The sequence below is a fragment of the Ornithorhynchus anatinus genome, chromosome 14 (assembly GCF_004115215.2).
Source record: "Ornithorhynchus anatinus isolate Pmale09 chromosome 14, mOrnAna1.pri.v4, whole genome shotgun sequence".
Classification (NCBI taxonomy): Eukaryota; Metazoa; Chordata; class Mammalia; order Monotremata; family Ornithorhynchidae; genus Ornithorhynchus; species Ornithorhynchus anatinus.
This window is the reverse complement of record NC_041741.1, coordinates 29,357,123-29,374,434: the sequence shown is the minus strand read 5'-3', so window position 1 is coordinate 29,374,434 and position 17,312 is coordinate 29,357,123. Positions and strand designations below refer to the sequence as shown.

The 17,312-nt window shown below is 40.0% G+C and overlaps 1 protein-coding gene across 7 annotated transcripts in view; it reads right to left on the bottom strand.

The window, feature by feature from the left end:
• Positions 1-17,312, bottom strand: part of LRRIQ1 (leucine rich repeats and IQ motif containing 1) — a 165,697-nt gene that overhangs the window by 143,368 nt on the left and 5,017 nt on the right. For 5 of the 7 annotated variants that reach the window (XR_003764483.2, XM_029079406.2, XM_029079407.2 and 2 more), the window contains 9 exons: positions 16,139-16,277; positions 15,267-15,378; positions 13,445-13,539; positions 10,442-10,547; positions 8,224-8,453; positions 7,501-7,575; positions 4,605-6,380; positions 2,689-2,841; positions 336-486 (listed from right to left, as the gene is read on the bottom strand). Coding sequence is in view for 6 of the 7 variants with exons in the window: in XM_029079406.2 (XP_028935239.1) it covers positions 336-486; positions 2,689-2,841; positions 4,605-6,380; positions 7,501-7,575; positions 8,224-8,453; positions 10,442-10,547; positions 13,445-13,539; positions 15,267-15,378; positions 16,139-16,277 (2,837 nt within the window). In the remaining variant the exon portion in view is untranslated. Of the gene's footprint in view, positions 1-335; positions 487-2,688; positions 2,842-4,604; positions 6,381-7,487; positions 7,576-8,223; positions 8,454-10,441; positions 10,548-13,444; positions 13,540-15,266; positions 15,379-16,138; positions 16,278-17,312 lie in introns of those variants that run through there. The other 2 variants (XM_039914087.1, XM_029079411.1) reach the window with 2 other exon arrangements.

The following is a 17,312-nucleotide window of genomic DNA, read 5'->3' as shown; positions in this document are numbered from 1 at the left end:
CGCAATCTAAAAGAGCTGTAAGTTGTAACTCACCACTATGCCCATCTCAATTTACATTATGAACTCTTGCTCTCTCTGAAGCACTTCGTACAGGGCTCTGCAAACAGTAAGCCTTCAATAAATACTACTGATTGACTGGAAGGAGAATGTTGCTCATTCTGTTCTTGATCTAGTACCTCAAGTGTCTAGTGTTTAAAAAGAGCAAAATCACAAATATGGCCAGAAGAGCTGATTTCAGAACACTTTCAATACATACAACCAAAGAAGACACTCCAGACTCAGTCTCATTTTTGGGTCTAAGGCAAAAATCAAATTTCAACATATTTTTTACTTACCAATCTGTGTGATCTTATTATATGATAGCTCTAGATTTCTGATATTACTGCAGCCATCCAATCCATGAAGTGAAGTTAGCTGATTTTTATTCAAAAGAAGTATGCAGATATTTTCTAAATTTTCACAATTTATATGCTGAATATTATTTTCCTGTGACAAGGAAAAATGCACTTGTAGTTATAGTTGATACAAAATTTGCCATCTAAATAGGATTCTACATACATTTCTAGACCATAAGATCCCTGTGGGCAGGGACTGTGTCTGCCAACTATGTAGTTTTGTATTCTCCCCAGAGCTTATTGAATCTGTATTCACAGATGTCATGTTGGCCCTCTGGATTTGATTTTCAGCTTCTTTGTTTTTGTTTGCATGAGCGAAAATTTCCTTCTTAGGGAGCAAAATTCAGGGAAAACCTTTAACAAAATATCCTAGAGGACTTTTTAGATGTAGGTTAGTATAAAAAACTCTGAACTAGTAACAGTTGACAACTCAATGCTTTGGCTAATTCTGAAAAGGAGATTATATTCATTCATTCATTCATTCAATAGTATTTATTGAGTGCTTACTTTGTGCAGAGCACTGTACTAAGCGCTTGGAATGAACAAGTCGGCAACAGATAGAGACAGTCCCTGCCGTTTGACGAGCTTACAGTCTAATCGGGGGAGACGGACAGACGAGAACGATGGCAATAAATAGAGTCAAGGGGAAGAACATCTCGTAAAAACAATGGCAACTAAATAGAATCAAGGCGATGTACATTTCATTAACAAAATAAATAGGGTAATGCAAACATATACAGTTGAGCAGATGAATACAGTGCTGAGGGGATGGGAAGGGAGGGGGGAGGAGCAGAGGGAAATGGGGGGAAAAGAGGGTCAAGCTGCGGAGAGGTGAAGGGGGGTGGTAGAGGGAGTAGAGGGAGAAGGGGAGCTCAGTCTGGGAAGGGCTCTTGGAGGAGGTGAGTTTTAAGTAGGGTTTTGAAGAGGGGAAGAGAATCAGTTTGGCGGAGGTGAGGAGGGAGGGCATTCCAGGACCTTGGGAGGACGTGGCCCAGGGGTCGACGGCGGGATAGGCGAGACTGAGGGACGGTGAGGAGGTGGGCGGCAGAGGAGCGGAGCGTGCAGGGTGGGCAATAGAAAGAGAGAAGGGAGGAGAGGTAGGAAGGGGTGAGGTGATGGAGAGCCTTGAAGCCTAGAGTGAGGAGTTTTTGTTTGGAGCGGAGGTTGATAGGCAACCACTGGAGTTGTTTAAGAAGGGGAGTGACATGCCCAGATCGTTTCTGCAGGAAGATGAGCCGGGCAGCAGAGTGAAGAATAGATCAGAGCGGGGCGAGAGAGGAGGAAGGGAGATCAGAGAGAAGGCTGACACAGTAGTCTAGCCGGGATATAACGAGAGCCCGTAGCAGTAAGGTAGCCGTTTGGGTGGGGAGGAAAGGGCGGATCTTGGCGATATTGTAAAGGTGAAACCGGCAGGTCTCGGTAACGGATAGGATGTGTGGGGTGAACGAGAGAGACGAGTCAAGGATGACACCAAGATTGCGGGCCCAAGAGACGGGAAAGATGGTCGTGCCATCCACGGTGATAGGGAAGTCTGGGAGAGGACCGGGTTAGTCATCTATGTGTCTTTCTTTGTATGTCCATCTAGTATACACACAACATGTAATCCAAAATGAATGGTTCATGTATTTTCAATCATCTGAGTAGGAAGCATCCCAGCATCACCTTTCAGTTCTCTTTATATATGAGGCATAACTCCATAGAATTCCTTAAAAGATTGGACCTATAATACCACCTAACGACTGCAATGGTGACAGTGAAAAAGTAAAAAAAAAATGATTTGTATTCCATCAGGTTAGTTCCATCACTGGAGAGTTACTTTATTTTCTTTTTAACTTCAAATGACAGTTATATTTACTTGGTGTTACAGCCCAACTTTGTGCCGAATGCATAATGACACACTATGGATATTCTTGTTATTTCCTGAACCTCTCCTATATAATCAATATAAAGGTTCACATCTGCTGAATCTCACTACAGTTTAAAGCTACACCGAAGTTTATGATGCATGTGCTTAATAATGTTTTTCTGTAATTGAGGGAGAACTCTGTCTAGGACCTTGCCTGCAAAAGAGCGTGGTAAGATTCCACAACATTTTCCATAGACAGCATGCCTTACCACTAGGATAGAAGGACACGAAAATATTGCAACAGAAAATACCCTCAATCATCCACATAAACAGTGGAAAACAAAATAAATAGATAATAAAAATAAAAATACAATACTGTCTTCTAGAATACCAATGTAAAACATCCATTTCAATTTCATTAATAACTGAGAAATACCAAACGGTTACCTGTACGTCAATATACTGCAGGTCTTTACAATTGCCCAGTCCATCTAGAGCAGTTAATCCACAGTGCCTAAGGCTCAGAAACTGAAGTCTTGGACACTCTGACAGTGTGGAAAGACTACAACCTGGTAAATCCTGAAACATTATCGTTGTAACCTACACAGAGTCAATTAGAAAAATAGAGATAAATTTCATTATTTACTTTCCTTCAACAGGATATTCAAAAGTAATTTAGCCCATCAGATTTGACTTGACCTTGCCCACAAATACCAGGTCTTGCCAGTTTTCTTATTTTCAAGATAAATAGGTTGGACATAGTCCCTGTTCCACTTAGGGCTCAAAATCCTAAACCCCATTTTACAGATGAGGTAACGGGCACTGAGAAGGGACGTGACTTGCCCAAGATCATACAACAGATAAGTGGTGAATTTGGGATTAGAATCTCAAGCCTGTGCTCTTTCCACATTCCACTACCCCACTCAGCCTCTCCCCCTTGAAAGGGATAGCCTTGGTCCTCACGTTTTAGAACTGAGATGTTGGTAATTGTTAAGCGCTGACTATGTGTCAACCACTGTTCTCAGCGCTGGGGTTGATGCAAGGTAATCAGGTTGTTCCAAGTGGGGCTCAGAGTCTTCATCCTCATTTTACAAATGAGGTAACTGAGGCACAGAGAAATTAAGTGTCTTGACCAAGGTCACACAGCTGACAAGAGGTGGAGTCGGGATTAGAACCCACGACCTCAGACACCCAAGCCCCTGCTCTTTCCACTAAACCACACTGCTTCTACGTAGTACTGTTTATAAGGTACTGATTATAGTGCTAGATGTCCGGGCCAGCACAATTCACACTTTCACATCCCATCAGGGCACAGAGTGTCATGAGCAAGAGTAGGCAGGGGTAGGTATAGCACATTGCTAAGTGAATGCAAAGGGTTTTTATGTGCTCACCGTTCCCATTTACGGCTGAAGTGACCACAACCCAGCAAGCGGCTGCTTTGGTAACCACCGCAATCTGTATTGCCCCTGTTAGCCAGCTATTTTTCAGGATTGTGGCCGGACCTGTCGACCTCATGGAATGTCCAAGGTGGCTCTTTCTTCAGAAATCTTCACCACTGTTGGCTAAGGCCCAACCCACACCTCATAGCTTTGGCTAAATGAAACAAGCCGAATCAGGGGAATGCCAACCGAGGCTGTGTCTGCCATCAGAGGGAAAGCTTTTCAAATAAAGAGCAGAGTGTGACATCTCGGGTGGGTGGGGCAGGATCAGGAGGTAGGACTTCCTCAAATAGCTGGCTAATGGAGGCAGGCAAAAACCACAGCAGTCACTCTGCAATTGTCTGCTGGTTTACAGCACAAGAGCACAGCAACAGTATTGTGCTGTAGTCGTTTTGGCCATAAATAGCTTTTGTAAATAAAAATCTTGAGAGTATTTCACAATGTCCCCGTGGCCCTGTACAAACCATTTTTACTATAATCAATTCCTTGGAGCAGATTCTTAGTTTTGAGTTCTCTGTGTTTGGGGCAGAGGCCCATCTATAACATGCCAAGAGACTCCATCATCTGCTGATGAAATGCTCCAGCAGGCTTTCCCCTATTTTTTTTAAATGGAATTGGTTAAGCGCTTACTATGTATCAAGCACTGTAGTCATACAGCTGACAAGTGGCAGAGCAGAGATTCAAACCCATGACCTCTGACTCCCAAGCCCGGGCTCTTTCCACTGAGCTACGCTGCTTCTCTAGTAGTATACTAGTAGAATACTAGTACAGGTTTATGTTAACTTTATATGTGGGGAAATTAAATCTTCCCTGTTCAATGTGTTTGTATATGTGGTATGAATTTTATATGAAAATGCACAGGAAACAGCATGCTAATGCTTAAAAACTTAGCTTACTGGGACTGTCATATAACATTAAAATTACCTGTTGTAAAGTACTCCAAAGGCCGCACTGAAGAATGGCATTTGGCTTTAAAGGAGGCATCTTATCAGCTGGGTATATCCTAACCCTGTTTTTTTCAGTAATCTTCTTTCTCTGGTTTTCCATCAATACTTTAGACCATGGGTTACAGGTTTTCATCCAGGCTAGTCTTCTTTCCTCTACAATTTCTGGAAGTGAAAGTGGCCCCGCAGAGTTCTTCACTGCACATCCCCTATTCACACTAAATTCCAGGCATTCTTTTGATGCATCTTTCATCACAAACTCTGAAGTTCTAGTTTCTTCGGACTTTATATCTTGTACACAGTATTCACCTGCATCTTTATGATATTCTAGTAGCCCCACATAATACTCTCTCTCCATTGCATTACCATCATTTGCAAATGAATCACTAAGAACTATTGTTTCACTTTTCTTCAGAATATTAATTTTAAAATTTTCACTATTTTCTTTCATTTGGTACCCGCTTTCAACTAAATGAGCCATCACATTCAGTCCCATTGTTTCCTTACTCTCTAATGAGGACAGTGCTAGATCTTTACTTTCTAGAGTTTCCAAATTATTTTCCTGTACATAGTCTTTTCCTTTTTCTTCTATTTTCTCTCCTCTCATTTCTGGATCCTTTTTTTTCTGATCCTGTTTGCTTACACTGCTTTTCATTTCCTCATGATTGCTGATTTCTGTATTTTCTCTTACTGTTATCTCCTTTGTTTGGTGTTTGTTCTGTTCTTCATGCTGTGCAATCACATTCAGTCCTAGAATATCCTTACTCTCTAATGAAGGTGGTGCTAGTTTTTTACTTTCTGTAGTTTCCAAATTATTTTTCTGTTCATAGTCTTCTCCTTTTTCTTCTATTTTCTCTCCTCCCATTTCTGGTTTCTTTTTTTTCTGATCCTCTTTGTTTACACTGTTTTTCATTTTCTCATGTTTGTTGATTTCTTTATTAGTTTCTCCTACTGTTATCCCCTTCTTTTGGTCTTGGTTCTGTCCTTCATGCTGTCTTTTTTTTTCATTGTGTTCCTTCTGCTTTTTTAATTCTTCTACCTGTAACTTAGAAAGATTTTCTTTCTTGTCCACCTTTTCCACTTTATCATGTTTTAACTGTTTTGCAAGGTTTTCCTTTTCTTCTTCTTGGTCTTTTAGTTTATCCATTTGTTGCTGTTTCATCAGATTTTCTCTTCTTTCCACTGTTTCCAATTCATCAATCTTTAGCAGACTGGCAAAATTTTCTACCTGTTCTTTTTCAAATTCATCTACCCTTGGCTGTTTTTCTATGCTCTCGTTAAATGTGTGTGATTCTAATTCTTCTAAAGCTACTGGTTTTGCTGTATTTTCTTTTAGTTTTGAATCCTCCATGTTTAGTTGCTTCTCTCTTTCTAATCTGAGGATTTGTTTCTTTTTCTCATATTCCTCATGCCTCCTCTCATATGCTTTACATTTCTGTTTTCGCAATTCTTCTTGTCTTTTTCGCTCTACCTCTTCTTCTTTTTTCTTTTCTTTAAGCCTTTCCCTTATTTTTGCTTCATTTTCTTTCTTCTCTTGCTCCAGTTTATATTGTATTTCTTTCCTCTTATTTTTCTCTCTCAAATCTTTTAAAATTGGATTGTATTTTTTGTAAACTACAAATTTTCGAAATGAAGCTTGAAGTTTTATGGCTGCTTTTTGTCGTTGTTCCAACAAATGCTGTTTTTGTTTTGTCTTCTGGTCTTCAAAAAGTTTTCTTTCTTCCTCCACTTTTAACTGAAGACTTCTGATCAAAGCCTAATAGGAAAAAACATTATAATTGTTCTATACCTGATATTTGATATAATGAAAGTAAACTTGCAGATGAAATATGTACATGTAGCCTAACTACCAACATGAATTAAGGTTATGAAACTTGATATTAATTATTTCAAAACATGGCCGATGATTAAGTACCAGGATTAGTGCCCCATTTGGAAGAAAGGGGCATGCAGTTTTTCTAGGGCAGAAGGTGTTTTGGGAAGATTCAGTAATTATGGAATTAGATCAAGATCAAAGAGAAGAGCTAGACTGTAGCAGCTCAATGACCCTATGATAATCAAAGGGTCTAGCGCAATTTGTCGGGGAATACAGTTCCTATAGATAAAAGCTTGATCAGGGAACCTGTCCTGTCCAAAACTCCAAATATTATTCAAAATGTGACAGAACAAGTTGCCTTTGTAAATGCAGTCTGATAAATTCACGGGTTTAAAAATGTTTAATCGTAGAGGTCAAGATCAGCTATTCTGCATAAGATCTACCTCAGAGAAGAGGATTTCGATTTTGCGTGGGTTGCTGGTAAAAAAAAGAGTTGGATATGAATGTCCAGAGGATTACTTTAGAGGCAACAAACACCAGTGCTACTAGTAGGTAGCACCTGTGGTGAGCTGTAGTAAAAATCCAGGCAGTCTGCCACTCCCGTTAAGCAGTAATTTTTTTTCACCCTCTTTCAAAGGCAGCGAAACCTCTGAAACCTTAGGCTGTAAATTCGTCTAGGAACATATTCTACAGCAAGGATACTGGAACCACACCAGGTGGATTGTCCCCGTTTGGGACTATATCCAACCTGATTATCCCTTACCAAACCCAGCACTTAGTAGAGTGCTTGGCACTTATTAGGTACTTAGCAAATATCATCACTATTCATTCATTCAGTCGTTCAGTCGTATTTATGGAGCTCTTACTGTGTGCATAGCACTGTACTAAGCGCTTGAAAAGTACAATTTGGCAACAGATAGAGACAATCCCTACCCAACAGCGGGCTCACAGTCTAGAAGTCTAGAATTATCATGAGGTAACCTCATCTAATAAGGAAAGTACCAATTGTCCTTTCCACTGAACACAAAACAAGACAATATTTCATACATTTGAAAAATACCTCATGTTGTTTTAATTTTTCCTCCCAAACTTTCTGTTGTTCTTGTAATTCAGCATTCATCTTGCATTGTTCTTGCTGTTCAAAAATAATCTCCAATTAATCATTTCAATTTTCTAATTTATGATTCATGTAATATAAATAACACATGGTGTTGTATATATTTATATACATGTGTGTTATAGATGCATGCATGTATTTATAAATTTTGTTATAGATCCATATATGTATACATATATCTATATTTATATAAACTAAGTTGATAAGATAAGGGAAGAGCTAATTGACTCCTGGGATTTATTTACTTATATTGATGTCCGTGTCCCCCTCTAGACTGTAATCTCATTATGGGCAAGTAAGGCGTCTGTTTATTATTGTATTTACTCTCCCAAACATTTAGTACAGTGCTATGCACATAGTAAGTTCTTGAAAAATATAACTGATTGATTCACTGACTGACAGCTTAGTGGAAAGAGTGTGGGCTTTATGCCACCAGAAATCACTTCTTTCTTTTCCTTTATCTACTTTTAGGCTCTTCGACAGAAACAAATATGCAATTTGACACAAAGAGAAAGTGTTAGTGCCAAACTGTCATTACAGTCAGACATTCATAAAACAGCAGAATGGAATTCAATCAACACACCTTCAGTCCAGTGGACGACAGTCATAACTATTGTAATAACTAGCTATTTGTTCAAATGCTTCTTTGAAAAAAGGAAAATTTACCTGGTAAATATTATCTAACTTTTTCTTTTCAACTTCAAATTCCTTCTGCAAGTGCTGCCTCTCTTCTTCTTCTTCTTGATATTGCTTTTCTTCTCTTTCCCTCTGAGTTTTGAGCATCTCTCTCTCCTGTTCTTCCAGTTCTTTCTGTTTGTTTTCCCAAATCTTGAATTCCTGTCTGCATCTTTCCTCTACCTCACAGTATTCAAAATGCAAGATCAATTTGGCATCACCTGTATTTATATAATTTTTAAAAAATGTGAATGGATAAAAGCTATTTATTCCAAAGCATAAAATTGATTGCAAACATAGTAATACCTAGTTTATAAATCAATAACATACATATCTAGCTGTCTATTTAGCTCACTGATGATGGTGAGGTCTCATCCATGAATGTGGATGAGTCCAAAAAGATCAATCAGTAAATCAGTGGTATTTACTGATGGCTCGCTCTGTGCTGAGCCATCTACTAAACACTTGGGAGAGTACAATGCAACAGAGTTGGTAGACATATTACCTGCCCATTAGAATCTTATAGCCTAGAGGGGGAGACAGGCATTAAAATAAAGTGTGGATAATCACATAAACGCTGTGGGGTTGATGGTGGGGTGACTATCAAGTGCTTAAAGGGTACAGATCCAAGTGATGAAGAAGGGAGAGAGAATGGAGGAAATGAGGGCTTAGTCTGGGAAAGCCTCTTGGAGGAGATATTTATTAGGAGTTTACTGTGTCCAGGGCATTGTACTAAGTTCTTGAGAGAATACAATACGTTGTGCAAGGATATAGGTAGTTTAGGAAGCAGGTTCAAGGGCTGGGAGAGGGGCCAGGAAAAGCTACTGAATCTCAAGAAGGAATGAGGGAATGAGGCATAACTGGATTAGACAGAACTAGCTCTACAGAGGGGTTAGAAACAACTTCTAATGGCATTAAAGGACTGAGTCTTACTCTTCTGATGGATATCTAAGGGCACCAACGTAGCAGCAAATTTCACCCCAAACTGAAAGTCCCCAGGGCTGTTGCAATATTTAATTTTCTAAGCAGTTGCCAAACCTAGACTTTCACATATCATACTGGGCTGCTAGCACTCATCCTTAACATCAAAGTGCAAGACAGGATTACAAATAAAAGATCCCTGAATGCGAACAGTCTACCAGCACTGACACAATGCTTGTTGTTTTATGTGATGGGATCTCGGATGGGAGTGGACAACAGAGGCATCTAAGAAGTTGCCGCTTGGCATTCTGCAGTAGGGTGAATGGAGCACAGAAAAAACATTTTTCAAATAGAACGAAATACAACTTCAAACAATGTAGCATAGCGGTGAAGTGGAGGAAGGCAGTAGCAGTCTGCATTAAGAATAACTTCCTCCAAATCTATTACATTGTACTCTCCCAAATTCTTAGTACAGTGCTCTGCACATCATTAAGTGCTCATGAAATATCTCTGATTGATTGATTAATAAATCTGATATGAGATGGCTCTTTTAGAGCAGTAGAGAAATGAAATTGCTGAACCACAGCAGCGTGGCTTAGTGGAAAAAGCACGGGCCATCATTAAGTGTTCATGAAATATCTCTGATTGATTGATTAATAAATCTGATATGAGACGGCTCTTTTAGAGCAGTAGAGAAATGAAATTGCGGAACCCTAGCAGCGTGGCTTAGTGGAAAAAGCCCGGGCTTGGGAGTCTCAGGTAGTGGGTTCTAATCCCGGCTCCGCCACTTATCAGCTGTTTGACTTTGGGCATGTCACTTAACTTCTCTGTGCTTCAGTCACCTCATCTGTAAAATGGGGATTAAGACTGTGAACCCCACATGGGACAACCTCATTACCTTCTATCTACCCAGGGCTTAGAATAGTGCTTGGCACATAGTAAGCACTTAAGAAAGATCATTATTATTATTACTAATAAAGTCAAAACTACTCAGCATTCTAAATATAAAATATGATATCCACAGCAAATAATTATCTTGAATCAATTAATGAATGGTATTCATTGAGTGCTGTGTGCAGGGAACTGTAGTAAATATAAGTGCTTGGGAGAGTAAAATACAACAGAGTCGGCAGGCACATTCCCTGCCACGACGAGTTTACAGTCAAGAAGATTCTACGTGTGCAGAAAAAATTGTTGGTTGTTCTCTTGTCATACCTACACATAAGGAGTCACAGAATTCATCTTGAGGGAAGATAGACAGATAGAATTAACAATGGAATTAGTTTACCTGAAGTATACTGCTCTCCAACATGTAAATCACCAGAACCGGCTTGACTTGTGTCATGATCTGTATCATTTATATCTAGTTCTTCCTTTTCTGTTTCATATGATACCTGAAGAATTATCAATCAATAATATTTATTGAGTGCTTACTGTGCGCAGGACACTGTATTAAGTATTTGGGAGAGTACGATATAACAGAGTTGGTAGAGACACGTTCCCGGCGCATAACAAGCTGACAGTCTAGAGTTATTATTATATAAAAATATCCATATCAAAATTTAGAGTTAACTATAAAAATAGACTTTTTTCTTTGCAAAACATATCCAAAATGTTATTTTTTAGTTTCTGTGATGTCTTTGTTGGCTATATAAAAATATTTCCCTGTCTGAAAAGGTCTCTGTGGATAGTTTCAATCCCAAATCCAAAACCATTCGAACAACAAGATCTAGAATTTATTTCACTCCGAGTTTTCCTACATTAATAGAACCTCAATAACTTAACTCCACAGAGAAACACATTTATTTTTCTAATACAAAAGGGAACTTTTCTTCCTCACACTATTCTCAGACTCACCCTCAGACGATTCTTCCTCACACTTTTCCAGAATGCAGTTTGGGCCTCTGGGATCCATCCAGATATTCCTTTCATTATTTACAAATCTTTGGGTCAGCTTTATATGACACCTGACTCATTCCTATCCTTGGGACTCGGGGTTTAAACAAGTCATTCTCTACTTGTTGTTTAGAGACAGACCTGCTGTGCAACCCCTCTTACCTCCTCATCGCCTGGAGAGATTGAGAAGCCATGGAGAGAGAAAGTGTCAAAGAAAAACGTGAGAGAGCAGAGGGGTAACTATTTTCATCCCCTCCTTCAATCAGTGGGCAGCCCGCCCACACCACCAGCAAGGAGGAGGAAGGAGAAGAGAAGGAATGGCACCATGTTGTGACAACACTGGGTAACCAGGTCTGCAGCAACATTACCCTCTTCTCTCCCTGGTCTGGTGCTGCCTCCATTTCCTAGCTGCGGCAGGGAGGAGGGGTTACAACTGCAGTGTGGGGAGATGGTAACGTATGGGATGCTTTCTGCCGAGAGACCCAGGGTTCCAGTTTGATCTGACAGCATCTGGGGAAAAGTCCTTGATCTGCACGTATCTGGGGTGGCTGTCATTCGGTACAAGGGCACCGATGGGGAAATTAGCAGCGGTTTCTGGGGCTTGATCATAATAATTGTGCTGTTCGTTCAGCGCTTACTATATGCCTGATGCTATTCTAAGCACTGGGGTGGATACAAGCAAATCTGGTTGGACACAGTCCCTGTCCCACCTGGGGCTCACAGTCTTAATCCCCATTTTACAGATGAGGTAACTGAGACCCGGAGAAGTGAAGTGACTTGCCCAAGGTCACACAGGAGTCACATAGCAGAGCAGGGATTAGAACCCAGGTCCTTCTGACTCCCAGGTCCATTCCCAGGGCCCCCCCACCTATCCCAGGATCCAGGACAGCAGCCCCTAATGCCCTGCACTAACCTAGTCCTGCTTGTAGCTCACCACAGTATTTCAGAGAGACTAGACTTGGGTACTGATGCCTACTTCCCGGGAGTAGCATCTTTTCTACGTCCTCGTCATTGCTCCTGATTCTCAGAAACCCTGGACAACCAGGCCACCGTTATCCCATTCCTAGTGTGGCCTAGTAGAGGAGCATGGGTCTGGGAATCAGAAGACCTCGGTCTAATCTTTGCTCCACCACTTGCCTGCTGTGTGACCTTGGGAAAGTCACACAGCAGGCCTCAGTTTCCTCATATGTAAATACCTGTGTCCCTCCCAGTTAGGCTGTGACCCCATGTGGGTCCAGGGCTATGTCTGACTTGATTATCTTGTATCTACCACATCAGGTTGAACACTGCTTGGCTTTTAGTAAGTGCTTAACAAAACCACAGTTATTATTATAATTATTTAAAATTGTTTCCAGTAGAGTGGTGGAGGTACTGTGGAGGAGGAAAGTCTATTGTTGAGTAGGGATTGTCTCTATTTGTTGCCATACTGTACTTTCCAAGTGCTTAGTACAGTGCTCTGCACACCATAAGTGCTCTGTAAGTGCTCAATAAATACAATTGAATGAATGAGTGAATGAATGAATGAAAGTGGAGTGACAATATTGGTAACATGGTTTCAAAACTGTCCCCAAAATAAAAGGATTAACCCTTATCTGCAAAATGGGGATAAAACTAATTGCCTTTCTCTACATCACAAGGATATTTTGAGGACAACAATATCTTATGTAGTACAGAAGCACTTTGGGAATAACAGATGAAGGTTTTATTACATATTCAACATCTCAGAGGGTTAGTGCCCTATGTTTTCAAGCAATATAGTTTCTATTGCCTTATTCAGTTTCATTTTGTATCATCAAACACTAGTGCTCACTTTGCTTCAAATTTTGACTGTTTAAGAGCAGTAACATTTACCCAAATAATTAGTCACGAGATGTAAAGTCCAGCAGACTAGGTAGACGCCTTTCATCAGATGCCATTAGAACTGGAAAGTTCTATCATTGCAGACTAAGAGAATTACAGCTTCAAAGACAAGACAGGGCAGTATATATTTTCTGTGTCGCATTCTCGAGTCATAAGAGAAGACTGATTGTCCATTAATAAAATTCTATATTTCTGAATGTAAATTATACAGAATTTCTGTGCAGCAATTCCAGGTACCTACAGAGAAGCGATGTGGTCTAGTGGAAAGAGCACAAGTTTGGGAGTCAGGGGACCTGGGTTCTAATCCCAGCTCCATCACTTGTGTGCTGTGAGACCTTGGGTAAATCATTTGACGTGTCTGTGCCTCAGTTTTCTCATCTGGAAAATGGAGATTAAGACTGTGAGTCCTGTGTGGGACAGGGACTGTGTCCGATATGATTGCCTTGTATCTACACCAGTGCTCAGAACTGTGCTTGCTACAGAGTAAGCATTTAACAAATACCACAGTTATTATTATAATTATTATCATTATTACCCCTTCCTTTAATAGTTCTAGATGCTCGTCACATTCAGATGTCAACTTGTTCAGGAAATCTGTAGCGTTCTGTGAATCTGTTCCAAGGCTATAACCTGAAAGAATAAAAAAACAACTTACTGTTCTAAAGAATGGTATTGGGTAAGCTTCATCCAATTTAAAATTTGGATTATTTTAGCCTCTGAAGTTTAGAAATAGGACATTATATTATAAATAGATTGAGAGAAAAACTCCAAGAGCTAAAACAATTCTGAGGGCAAGCTTTATGTGAATCTGCATGGGGGATGAGATTGGCATAAGGTATGTTTAGGTGGCTTATGAAGTAGTCTGAGCTTTCTATCAATTCTACCAATCCCGAGGTGAAGGGATTGCACTACAGTCCAACATGGCATCACTTTGCCACAGCTGCCCCTGCCTAAGTCAAATGATGCAATCTGATACCAGCCTGGTGCCCGCCTTCCTGTGACACTTCTACGAAACACAGCCTATTGATCCCACTACACTCAAGTTGCTTGCATGTCCCAGTCTTTGTATGGGGAACTCCGAACTCTGCACAATCTCACTGAATCCCATAGAGGGGGATATGCTCTGATCGCCTAAAAAGCATGCCACAGCAGAAACTCCTCACCATCAGATTCAACACACTCAGTCAACCTTCTCACGACTCCTTTCCCACTACAACCCTGCCTGGACACTTAGCTCATTTAATAATAATGATAATAATAATAATAAATAATAATTTTGGTATTTGCTAAGTGCATACTATGTGCAGAGCACTGTTCTAAGCGCTGGGGTAGACACAGGAGAATCAGGTCGTCCCACATGGGGCTCACAGTCTTTATCCCCATTTTACAGATGAGGTAACTGAGGCACAGAGAAGTTAAGTGACTTGCCCACAGTCACACAGCTGACAAGTGGCAGAGCTGGGATTCGAACTCATGACCTCTGACTCCAAAGCCCGGGCTCTTTCCACTGAGCCACGCTGCTTCTCTAATACCAACCTACTCGCTGTTCCGCACTTTCACGTCACCCGTCATCACCCATGCTCAAACCCTCCCTCCTGCCTGGAACTCTCTCCCCACCCACATTAGGAGATACTAAAATCATATCTCCTCCAGGAAGCCTTCTTAGACTAAGATCTCCTCCGCTGCCCTATTTTCCTTCCTACTGCCTCTTCCATACTGAATCCCACCCTCTAAGCACTTAGGTACTAACCCCACCTCCCCGAGCACTTATGTACATATCTTTATTCTCAATTCCTTCCATTACCTGTAATTTATAATAATATCTCTCTCCCCTATAAGGAAATCACTCAAGCTTCTTCTGTATTATACTTTTATCTATATTCTCAATTCCTTCCATTACCTGTAATTTATAATAATCTCTCTCTCCTCTATAAGGAAATCATTCTTAAGCTTTTTCTGTATTATACTTTCTTTGCCCGAGGTCATGGGATTCTCTTGTTCCTCCCTGCTACCCAATTTTACTATTTTTGAAGAAAGAATGTTCATTGGTTGAAAGAAGAACAATTAACAGAGAAATTTAAAAATCTGACTATATGCATGAAAAACACAGTACTTAAGCAATCAAAACTTGCCTTCCAATAACTTCATATTAAAATTCAGAAAACGTATTGAGAATTAAGGAATAAATTGGATTATTTATTATTGCATGATTCCAGTCTGAGATGTCAAATTTAAGCAATTTTGTGTTTGGAAACGGACATTTTTGCTTAAGGCTACAAAGTGCAGTATTCGATCTATGTGCTATATTATAATTTTTTAGGGAGGTCATGGACTAAATGTGGGAAAATTCTACTTACTGGAAATATCTGTATCTTCCAAATCTTGAAGAATAATATTTTCTGCATTTTTACTTCTATTTTTTACAAAGTTGATACAGTATAGTACTGATTCTGGTAATTCATCTGAATCCTAAAACATGAACATATACAATTGTGGTTTACCAGAAGGATGTTTAGGAAATGGTAGCATTACTTCTATAACTAATTTGTTGGACTTAATTAGACCAATATAAATCTGAACTTCAACTACTTGTAAATAAAATAATCTGTAGTTGAAAAGCATTTTGCATTACTTATTTCTTAGCTTCACCATAAATTCAATTCTGCAATCTTTCCATTTAGGGTACATACAAACATAACACTCCTGGTGTTATGATTTAAAAGTTTTCAAATGGCTTTTTATTATTGAGTTTGATGTTCACTGTGCCTGAAGCTATTTTTGCCTTTGCCTTTTGGGCACACTTTTTTTTCAGAGCTGTATCTGCCATGATTTAAATGTTCCATGCCTCTGGCCACCGCAGTTGTTTCCTATCCTTTGATGATGATGCTACATTCTCTGAGATTCTGGCTTACTGTATTCTTAGTACACAATTCTTACTGTAACACAATCAGTGATATTTAATGAGTACTTACTATGTGCAGAACACTTTACTAAGTGCTTGGAAGACAAGATTACAGTAGAGTTAGTAGATAATACCAGCTCTCAAGGAGCATGGGTTAAGAATATGGGAATCCAAACCTCTTAAAATTAATCCTGAGGATTCCTCTGTCCAGATTAAGGAAAGTGGGGACCCCTCCCACTACCACTGAACATTACAGTCCCAAACAGCTTATAAAAATTAAAAAACACCTAAAAGAAAAAGAAAAACATATTAAAGCTAAATACCCACAGACTGACTCTCATTCCAAGCTTCTAAAGGTGAGTCACTATCATAATCTTTCATTTCCAAAGAGGATATGCTGATTCTATCCAATTCAGCTTTGATTTCTTCTTCAAGTTTTACATCATCATCACTGTTGTCCATCATTCTTAATAACAAAAATAGTCATGAAAACAAAAACAGAAAACTTAATATTCGAATAACTGCATTCCCTCAGTGTATACAAGCTATAAAAGATGTTTCCTTTAAAATAGCTTCTATATTTTGTATTACATATTCTCTGCTAAATATTAGTCACCTCTGTAAATTCGATTTTATGTTTCTTGAGTCCAAAGGCAGAGCAGCATGTAAGGAACTAAATTTCACTGAAAGAATGTTTTTCTTATAGGTCTTGGAAGAAAAATATGTATGGGAATATTTAGATCTATCTAATTGGCTCACAGCCTGTTAGAGGGCTCTTCTGGGAACTTGGCTTTGGAGACAATCAAAGATTGGAAGTACTTCAGCTGGTGACAGTTCAGTGAGGATCAGAGGAACCAACCAGGGGGAGCAAAATATAAGGCTTGTGACTGACAACCTTCCTGGAATACTCAGACGCTTCAGCACCAGAGATCTATGGTGGGTAAGGAAAGGGAATTTGAAGAGAGGAAAACGGAGTATGGGGAGAGGGAGAAATTTGGCCTAGACCCATAACTAGCCTCAACCCTTGGCTTCTTCGTTCTCACCCTACTTCCACTCTTAATGCGAGAGATCTGGGGAGTAGGGAAAGAGGACCCAGGAACCTGGAGCCACAGAACTCCCAACCTAGTTTCTAACTCTAATAATAATAATGTTGGTATTTGTTAAGCGCTTACTATGTGCCGAGCACTGTTCTAAGCACTGGGGTAGACACAGGGGAATCAGGATGTCCCACGTGGGGCTCACAGTCTTAATCCCCATTTTACAGATGAGGTAACTGAAGCACAGAGAAGTGAAGTGACTTGCCCACAGTCACACAGCTGACAAGTGGCAGAGCTGGGATTCTAACTCATGACCTGTGACTCCAAAGCCCATGCTCTTTCCACTGAGCCACGCTGCTTCTCTGGCTCAGTTGAACTCTACTTCAACCCCCAGCCATTCCTGACCCTTTTTTAGGTTCACTGGTGCAGACAGAACAACCCCATTCCTCTCTTACACAGCTGGG